The sequence below is a fragment of the Pagrus pagrus genome (genome assembly GCF_965226575.1).
Source record: "Pagrus pagrus genome assembly, chromosome: 3".
NCBI classification, from domain to species: Eukaryota; Metazoa; Chordata; class Actinopteri; order Spariformes; family Sparidae; genus Pagrus; species Pagrus pagrus.
Genome location: NC_140187.1, coordinates 16,807,614 through 16,817,582, shown reverse-complemented (window position 1 = coordinate 16,817,582; position 9,969 = coordinate 16,807,614). Strand labels below are relative to the sequence as shown.

General features: G+C 38.4%; 1 protein-coding gene across 2 annotated transcripts; it reads left to right on the top strand.

Annotated features, from left to right (window-relative positions):
• Window positions 1–1,190: 1,190 nt before the first annotated feature.
• On the top strand, window positions 1,191–9,829 carry p4htmb (prolyl 4-hydroxylase, transmembrane b). Of its 2 annotated transcripts, XM_084349649.1 has the most exons (10): window positions 1,191–1,265; window positions 4,043–4,175; window positions 4,259–4,340; window positions 5,121–5,311; window positions 5,423–5,519; window positions 6,697–6,859; window positions 7,002–7,187; window positions 7,432–7,522; window positions 7,690–7,813; window positions 9,077–9,828. In XM_084349649.1, the coding sequence occupies exons 1-10, from the start codon at window positions 1,234–1,236 to the stop codon at window positions 9,292–9,294; spliced, it is 1,317 nt and encodes a 438-aa protein (XP_084205775.1). In that variant the 5' UTR covers window positions 1,191–1,233; the 3' UTR covers window positions 9,295–9,828. The 2 variants fall into 2 exon arrangements, with proteins under 2 accessions (XP_084205775.1, XP_084205774.1); XM_084349648.1 differs by lacking the exon at window positions 1,191–1,265 and having other exon boundaries at window positions 2,483–4,175; window positions 9,077–9,829.
• The last annotated feature ends 140 nt before the right edge of the window (window positions 9,830–9,969 follow it).

Sequence of the window (9,969 nt, the reverse complement as noted above, 5' to 3'; positions counted from 1 at the left end):
TTTTTTTTGATTTGCCTCTCATTTTTTGAATGATTTAATGACTGAATATCAAACATTCTTATATACTTACATTTTGTGAAGCCTTTAAGGGCTGACACTGATTTCTGATGTAATGTAGCCCAGGTAGACACACAAATTAATAATAAAATTAAATATAAGAATCGAACATAGACAAATATAGTACATGTCGATGTTAAACAATATCATACTGTACATAATTACAGCACAGACCTGCAGTATGGCCCACAGGCCCAAGTTTGAAGTTTCATTGATTTACTGCATATTAATCTTAACACTCGAAATAAGAACATGCAAATATTCAACATTAATTCAAATTAACATCCTCAAATTCGACATTTTGCTTCCCTTTTAAATCATGAGATATTTTTTGTTTGAGATAAAATGTGTATACCTTGTGAACCTAAATATACATACACATAAGACTATGCATACTTTGCATTTGTGTATATATTTTTTAATTTCTCTTAAGTTTATGACCCAAATTACTAAAAACAATTAACGTTTTTAAAACGTCTGTCACTTTCTGGAAGGTACGGTGTTTACAACTTTCAAAAGTACCAGCCTTTAAAGATTTGTCATCTAAAGTTTGGCAGCTGCGGTCTAATTTTTTTTCCAGCTATGGTTAAAAAAAACATTGTGTCACAGTATTACTTAAAATAGCTTAAGATGCTGTTGAACGTAATACTTTGAAGAGCTAACTAAATGTATGGCTACCTTGGTTTCAAGATGCAGCTAGTTAGCTTTACCCAGACAAGACAGCTAGTTTAAGATAACGCTAACGGTTAATAACAGAATATGGCGGAACGTTAATTAACGTTTAGCTGTAAATTAATGCTAATTAGGCCTACATGAAGTGTATCAAGAGTATCTTAACCTGGCAGTGAAGTGCCTTAATTAAAAACCCTGAAACGAAACATTTTGCTTATTAGAGCAGCTTTAAAAGACTAGCCCCAGTTTATTTCTCCCGAGTAATAAACGTCAGATTAAGCTAACGTTAACGTCTAGTACATGGCTAATTGTTCTTTTTAAACACTTACCATTACTTTGAAGACATTTCAATGTGATATGAGGACGTTTGTCTTCATGTGGAACAAATATATTCACACGACTGCACAATTAAGACTTTGTTTTTTGTTTTGTTTTTTACCTGTAACCAGGAGTTGCAACTTTACAGTCCAGCAAAAAACAAACGCACAAAAAAGTCTAACAAAGATGGCGGCCGGAAGTCACTGCTGGATTGTCTGGTATGTGGCATCATCAAAAATAAAAGTTTGGCTATTATAGAAGCCTAAAAACGAAATATAGTTGCTTATTTCTAAACATTCATCATTCAAATGTCTCACAATTGTTGTTAATATTTCTAGGAAAATCCCAAATGCAACAAACAGGCTGTCTGGTGGCCTATTTGGCTCGAAAATATAATAACCATTCTAATTGGTAGGCCTAATGCAATAGATGAAAATAGATACATAATTAAGAATATATTAGAAAATATAAAAGCCAAGATTCTTTGAGAATTATCTCAAGTTTTAGTTTTTCTACTTAATGAAATATTCATGCAAATTGTAGAGAGTTAGATACCTCTTGCATTGGGTGCTGATTATGGTTCTTTTTTTATGCTGTGAGCATCAAAAATGCAATTCCAGCTGTAGATACCACTAGAGTTAATAGAGAAAATAGTCATTTTATCAGTAATTTGTGTGAACTTACTCTTTAATAGCCTAGGGGGAGCCACATATGTCATTATATTTAATATTTGGTTGTAAATCCTTTGCAGTCAATAAAGTCTCCTTATAGACATCAACAGATATCATTAAAGTCTTCTGTATACTGCACCCATCTTTGCTTCGCTGTTCAGTTGGATTGAGGCCAATTGACTGACTTGGCCAGCCTTGCACTTTTTGGCTATAAAAAAACATATTAGTAGTTTTGTCTGTATGTTTTTGTCTGAAAAATGTGTTTACAAAGTCTTATAGTGTCCACCACATCTGGATGTGAACACCCTCAAAGACCTGTGAAGCTCAGTAGTTTAGCCTCAGCCATTCTTTCTTCTGTCAACCCCTACAAATGTGCCAACCAAAACAAGCAACAATAAGCAGATATAAAAGGTAGTAATACAAGAAAATAATCATAAAGATAACCAAGAACTGAGGAAAAATAAAATCATTTTAGAAGAAGTTTCTCAACAAACAAACGTCAATTAATGCTGTCTCATAGAGAGCAGGATATTTCAACCAGAATGCTGAGACGGAGCTGATCAAGTACATATTAGACTTTAAGTAAGAGTAAGACTTTAAGAGTAATGCATTTATTTATGACAATAATTATACACTTATATAGCACCTTTAAAAACAGAGTTTACAAAGGGCTTTGACAAAACAGGAAACTCAAAAAGACAATATTACAGTCAAGCCAAACACAAGGCAGCCTAGTGTAAGATAGATAGATGGATACTTTATTGATCTCGAGGGAAATTTAGACATCCAGTAGCTTATATGACACGCACAAAACACACATGCAAGCATATAATAAAAGAGTTTAAAAAAGAATAAAATGTATACAAGAATTTTAGAGTATGAACAGAATATAAGGATAAAAAACACAGAAATGAAGTGATAGTCGAGCCACCAGAACTATTAACTGCAACGCTACAGTATCTGCAAACTGAGGTAGTGTAACTGTACGAGGGTTCAACAGTGCATGTATTGCCAATTAAAGTTAAAAAAATAATAATTGTTCAAGAATAAACTAATACTGTTGATGATATAAATGCAAATTGAGATATAAATATTAACAGCAACAAAGCAACTGTGAGGTGAAGGTGAAAGGTGAAGTTAAAACAAGAGGGCAGGACAGAAAATGTTAAAACCCAAAAAGACAATGTGTCTTTACAAGTAAAAGGAATAAAAGCCATAAAACAGGCAAAGGGAAAGTAATGCAAAAATAGAGATGAATAATAGAATAAATCAGAAGATGACATCACATCAGAGGAGTTAAGAACAGATAAGATTAAGAGCAGTAAAAGGTGTAAAGGATAATAGATTGAAAATAAACAAATAAAAGCAGTAAAGGAAGGTGAGAAAAAAGACATCACATGAGATGAATAGACTGAGAGCACTAAAGGGAGTAAAAAGATAGAAAAGTATAGCAAGTGTTCCTTATTTGCCTTTATCCAACAAACATTACACACTGAGGGATAAAGAGAGAAGTGGATTGCCCAACCAGAGCAGGACTGTGTTATTTCTTCAGGTCACCAGAGGTCACCATTGCGCGGTGCACACACTGTTGTGATCAGATGGAGAGCTCGACCATTGGCGTGTAAACTGAAGGATTTAAACAGACTGGAATGTTTCGTTATGCTCACACATGCTGACTCTTTTATTTTAGAGCATGATTGTTGCACTCGGTCGATGCTGGGTCAGGTTTATGGAGCAGGTTTGCTGGATGAGCTCCGCCGTGGTTTGGGATGCGCAGTGCGCTCTGCTGCCGCTGCTGACTGGGACTGCTGCAGTGTAAACAACACGGTCCGAGGCTGCAGCGCCGCTGTCTGTGGCTGAAAACACTACGACACAGTGTCAGCGCTGGTCCACTTGTCTGCTTAAACCGAGCACGGCTTCATCATGAACCGACCGTGGGTTTTTCAACGACTTCAGTTCTGCAGAAGAGAGGCTGGCCTGGTTTTCTTCTTTTAATTAAAACCGGACATCTGTCAAGTCTGCACATCTGCCACTTCTAAGCTAATGTTCACCCTGCCGTTTGATTAATCAGATGGACTTTGCTGCCGAGGAAGTATCAGCCCCCTCTTGATTCTCAGGAAAATGACAGACAACCAGGAAAGCCCAGACGCCGAAGACACCGCTCCGTCCGGGAGCGCGACCTTGCCGCCGCTCCGGCCGCCGTGCGAGCGACTCCCCTGCCACAAGAGCAGCGTATGCTCCCGCTCCTACTTCGTGGTAGTCATGGTGTTTTTTCACGTATACATCATAAATGTCATTGCACTGCTGTTTTACGTGCACTACAGCAGCGGGCAGGACGATGCAAACAGAAGTCGTGATGCTCCGAGCAGCAACCAGCAGCGCCCCGAGCCGGGACCTCCGCCATCAAAGCCTGAGTTTCTGCGTGATGTGTCCTTAACGAGAATCGAGGGGATAAGGGTGAGTAATGCCATGATGCATCCCTCCCACTTTCTAACTCTCTCACACGCATTAAGCAGCACTAACATCACTCATCCTTTCAGGTGGGACATGTGCAGAGGGTGGCACTGATGCCAGGCAAAGTGCATGAAATGCGCACCCTGAGTATGAAACCTCTGCTGTTCGGTAAGAGCAAAAACACACCATGCATGGGGAAAAAACAAATCTGCAGCACACCCACATGAGCCTCTAGTGGCCAAACAGGTGTGTTCTTGTGATAAATGTAAACATAGCGCCACACAAAACACACTGACCCTCCTCTTGGTTTTCATCCTCATCACAACCACCCAACACAAACACACAGGCTGTGTGTATGTGTGTATGCTGAGATCAATGATGGCTACATGAAGTAGGCCATCCAGTCCTGAGGCAACTACTCCCTCAACTACACACACCAGACCTAATTAAGGGATTATAGCTGACTGAAAAACGCAAGTAGTAATGGATCAACGCACAGTATTGGACAGTATTGGGTTTTGTTTTGTTTTTTACATTAAATGCACGTTTAGATGGTTCATTGTTGGTATTAATGGTTCAGCTCAGCATCAGTATCGCTGCAAAACTGGCAACTGATTAAATGATTGTTTACATTAGGGCTGCAACTAACTAGTATTTTAACTTTTGATTAACTGCTGTTAATTTTCTGTATTTTTCTCACAATGGTAGCAATCCAGGATCTTCAATATACTAAGAGTTTTGATATGATTCAAATTGATAAGTCGAATATCAAAACACTTGCTGAATTGTCTGTGGATCAATTGATTCATGGACTAATTACTTCAGCTACACAAAAACTATAGCCATTTTCGTTACAGCACAGTATGACTGGGTAGCAAATCAGAAAATGACAAGCATGCAGAAGAGAAAAGTCGATGACCCAAGAGATTTTCCTCCCTGTTTCTGCAGAGATCCCTGATTTTTTGTCGGATGACGAGTGCCGGGTGGTGATGCAGCTTGCCCAGCTAAAAGGTCTGATGGAGAGCCAGCTGATGGTGCAGGATGGCCAGGAGGAGCTGGCCAAGGAGCTCAACCTCAGCCCAGAGGAGATCTTCAATCTCCTCGATATCAACCAGGATGGACAGTTGCAACTCCATGAGGTGTATGTCAGTGTGTGGACTGTGAGCACGTACTGTCGTGTGTAACATGTAGTACTCATTTGGTTCAGAGTTGGTTAACTCATCCTGTTGTTACCGTCATTCTTCTGACAGATACTGACTCATTCTCGCGTGAGGGACGGCATCTGGCTCACACCGGAGAATCTGCGAGAAATCTATGACGGGCTCAAAGCTGACAAGGACGGTAATGGTAAGAAATCAACTTCATTGTTTTAGACGTCTCTGCGTAGCTGTTTACTGTTGTGAAAATATTAATTATTTGTGTGACATATTTGTAGCTCATGTATGTATTTGTGCATAAATTGTATTACCAAAGTTTAAAGTTTTTTTTTTGTTGTTGTTATACATCATGAAACATGCCTCCTCTAAACCAGTTTTAAAAGGCAAAGAAGGAGATGGGTTTTTAGGCAAAAATATTGAGCTGGAGCAATTCTTCTTTTTTTCCTAGATAATTAGAGCCCAACTGATGCCAATACCGATATTAGGTAGTAAAAAAATTATGTGAAATGACATATTGCCCGATATACACATTTTTTTTTAGGATAACCCCTCAAATTTTGTAATCAAACCCTTGTGACAACGATTTGTAATTGAGGCAGGATATTTTACAGTTAAACAATACATTTCTTGTCCAAAATGACATCACTGGTAATCTAATAATTATAAATCACGTAGCATCTTTTTTTGCATTATTATGTCTACAAAAGTTTCACATCAGTGCCAATACTCATCTGTGATCAGTTGAGCTCTGCTATGATTCTTAATCAGCTCATCTGTTTATATATCATGTTCACAGGCAGTTGATATAAATATCAAAAATAAAGGTTTATTTTTATGAATGTAAGTTAAACATTATTTAATCTAGGCAGTGAATGTTTGTTTCGCCTTTGTCTGAGCCCCCTAGTGGCAAGGAGGCATGTGCACAGATTGCATGTGCCCCTGTTATTGCTGGTGCATTTTCAGTCCCATGTATAAACTGGAATGTAGAGTACATTAGTGATATACAGGATATGGACACCACTCATGAATATGAATGTGAATAGATATTTACAGGATATAAAATCCATCTTGAACTGATATCAGCCCTATTCTAAACATCTTGTAATGGAAATGGATCAGGTATCAGTGTATAAAGAACTGCAGGGTTTTATTTTATTTTCTTATTTTTACACACGTCTAAAGTATATATACACATTACCAGGTTATTATCAGGTAGTAGAAGAAACCATATTTTCCTAATCTATGTTACCGAGGATAAAAACTGGGCTCTGTATTTAATATACTGCATATGGTTACTATAATAATAGGAGTATGAAAAGTGTCAGCACGCACAGCATCAGAATATGTAATTTCTCATATTTTGACAGGTTTGCTGAGTCTGGAGGAGTTCAGGGTCCTGAGCAACGATGCCTTTCAGCGCTTCCTGATGCAGCGAGGGGTGAAGAGGAGTCAGCTGGTGAGAAACAGCAGACACACCTGGCTGTATCAGGGCAAAGGAGCACACCAGGTCCTCCAAGACATCAAGGCAAGGTAAGCAAGTCAAACCAAGTTCTGTTATTGCTGTAGTGCAATAACAACTGTGACATAACGAAACAATGATTTTACCATAAGAATAAAAAGGTTTAGAAATGTTTTTTTTCCACACTTTTTTCTCTACGTTTCTATAACAAAGGGTGACTCGCCTGACTCGGCTCCCGCCCACATTAGTGGACCTCAGTGAGCCGCTCCAAGTAGTCCGCTATGAGGAGGGAGGACACTACCACGCCCACCACGACAGCGGCCCTGTGTATCCTGAAACAGCCTGCACGCACACACGCATCGCAGCCAACACTTCCACTCCCTTTGAGACGTCTTGCAGGTAAGATCACCAACATGACTGAAGCGGCATTAACGTGATAAAAATGTTTGTGAACGTTCAGATCTGAGTTCATCCGTCTGGTATGATTACTAAACTGTGCATTGACACTCCATTGTGACAGCTGGCATGTTAGTTTGTGTGACTTGGAACAAAAGGTGTGCTTGCCACTTTAGTGTTTGTATGTGTGTGTGTTTGTTTGCACCATACATGTGTGTGTCAATTTAAATCTGTGTTGCACACCTAGGTACATCACAGTTCTCTTCTACCTGAACTCTGTTGAGGGGGGTGGGGAGACCGCATTCCCTGTGGCAGACAACAGGACCTATGATGAAGTGGTGCGTAATTGTGTGTGGGTCTGGAAATGTGTACGGAGAGCTGTGCAAAAGTACTGTGTACATACTGTGCATGTCTTTCACATCTGTGTTAACTTACTTGTTTGTCAGTTAGTGCATGGGCCTGACGTCAAGCAGAAACACTGAGTTTGATTGTAGTTTGTTTTTAGTCTCTCATACAGAATAATGTCGATCTTTTGGACACCAGAAGGAATTGTAACAAGAGTAACCTGAGGGTGAAGCCGACCAAAGGGACAGCTGTTTTCTGGTACAACTACCTGTCTGATGGAAGAGGTAGGATTCATATTTAGAATTTTTATTTCAAAAATAGGGGTGGGCAATGTGGCGATTTTAGATAATGATTAATAGATCATCTATTTTTCAGGCAAATCGTTGAGATTTAGGTATTCAATGTCCTTTTACTTCTGTTTCCAACCTTCACATAACTTAATTGACAAGGATCAGCATTATATAAACAAAGCAGTGGGAGCACTCCAGTAGCTCAGTTGGTAGAGCATGCGTCCTCAGGAATAGCATGGCCAAAACCATGTAATTACGTCACATGTTGAACATTAGCCCCCTCAAAATGACTCGTTTTAATATCAGAAATTGATCCGTTCAGTCCGATAACATTTAAGCAAAAATTTAGCAGCAGCATGCTAACATGCTCATAAACACAAAGCTAACAAACTGATGTTTATCAGGTATTATGTTTATTACAGTTTCTTCTCCACTTTAATTTAAAATGTTAGCATGCATGCACACACAAAACACAAAATACAGCTGAGGCTGATGGGAATATCAATACTAAGAATGATTTGGTTATAAACCAAAGTATTAGACAAATTCATGGTATCACTTGACTAAATGTCAGAAGATCAATAAAGTGATTAGGACATACTGCACCAACACCCATGGATGTCAGCGTAAGATTTTGTTCAGACACGTTTAGACTTAATGATGGCGTTAAATGAAAAGTCAGGTGATCACCAAGGTTATTAAAATACATCCTCTGGGGAGAATAATTGTGTTTTCAAATTTTCATCTGAATCCATCCAATAGTTGCAGAAATATTTCAGTCTGGATCGAAGTGGTGGGCCGACGTTACCAGCCCTAGAGCCACTCTGCTAGCATGGCTAAAAAAATTCAGTCAGAAATAGCAGTTGTCAATTTTTATTTCAATTCAATTCATCTTGGCATATGACATCATTTAACATGTTATATTCATGTTTTTGGAGCACAATTTAGGCACAGATTCAAAGTAAAAGTATAAAATGGAATGGAATGGTTGAGATTCAAGCCCAAATTTGTGCATTAAAGATTTAAGGTACTCTAGAAAGAGAACAAATACAGTGATTGGAAAAAGTGCATTTACGATTGATTCAGTTTATAAATTAAACTAATAGTTTTGCAAATAAACTTGGATATTACTTGGGAAAATAAAACTGCTCAAGCAATTCATTTTCTAGTTAAGCAGTGTGTTTAATAGCCACATCAGTAGTGTGAGCCCTTTAAAGAAAGAAATATTCTGATTTTGTTTTTGTTTTTCCGCAATAGGTTGGGTGGGCGAGCAGGATGAATATGCTCTGCATGGGGGCTGCATGGTCACCCACGGCACTAAGTGGGTCGCAAATAAATGGATCAACATTGATCCGGATTACCAGCGGCAGGCTCGCTACCAACAGCTGGTTTCACAGCAGCCAGAGGAAGAGGATGATGAAGGTGTGATTGTGAACCCAGACACACAGAGTTCTGATATCCATCAAGACTTGTAGCTCATAAAACCAAATTCATAAAAAAAGAAAAATCTACCTAGCCTTCCTCAGACCTGTGCACAACTTCTTTGGCAACGTCCTCTGTGGCCGGTATGTAGAGACAAGATTTATTCAGGGAACGAGGTCACAGTGGGTTTATGCAACTGTAAAGAGATGCTTTTGTTAAATATTGCTCGGATATTGTTATCCTGTTATTTTTTAATCTGCTGTAATTTCCCATTTTAGGAATGTTGCACAAGAAACTCAGTAAAAATCCCTTTGCATGCTTTAGCTTCACAGGTTTTGCTGTTGCTATGGGCAAAAAAAAATTGCACTTGAAAATTGAAATGGCTCCTGTAAACATTTCAATGTCCTACCTTGTTATTGCTGCCATGACCAAAAAAGGCTCACACACCCTCAGTGTGATGCATGTTGCCTTGTCTTTGTTCCTGGATTTAATAATTATTTTATGCCAGATTTTTATTGAAATGTATTGTTTGGATGTTTTATTTATTTATTTATATTTTTCCTTAAAATGCACTGTATCACTCCCACACTTAATAAAATCAAATTAAACGTATGTGTCCTCAGTGATATTCTTCCTTTCACGAAAACATGTATAAATATCAATACAACAACATGAAAGGGACATTCAAATATTTAATCAGTAATTCACATGTATTATTTGTTTTATGC

What these genes read in the sequence shown, in the direction of transcription:
- p4htmb (XM_084349648.1), top strand. Translation starts at nt 3,840, where the DNA reads ATGACAGACAACCAGGAAAGCCCAGACGCCGAAGACACCGCTCCGTCC. An exon ending in TATGAAACCTCTGCTGTTCG is followed by an intron (nt 4,341 to 5,120) that starts GTAAGAGCAAAA and finishes CTGTTTCTGCAG; the next exon opens with AGATCCCTGATTTTTTGTCG. An exon ending in GACAGTTGCAACTCCATGAG is followed by an intron (nt 5,312 to 5,422) that starts GTGTATGTCAGT and finishes TTCTTCTGACAG; the next exon opens with ATACTGACTCATTCTCGCGT.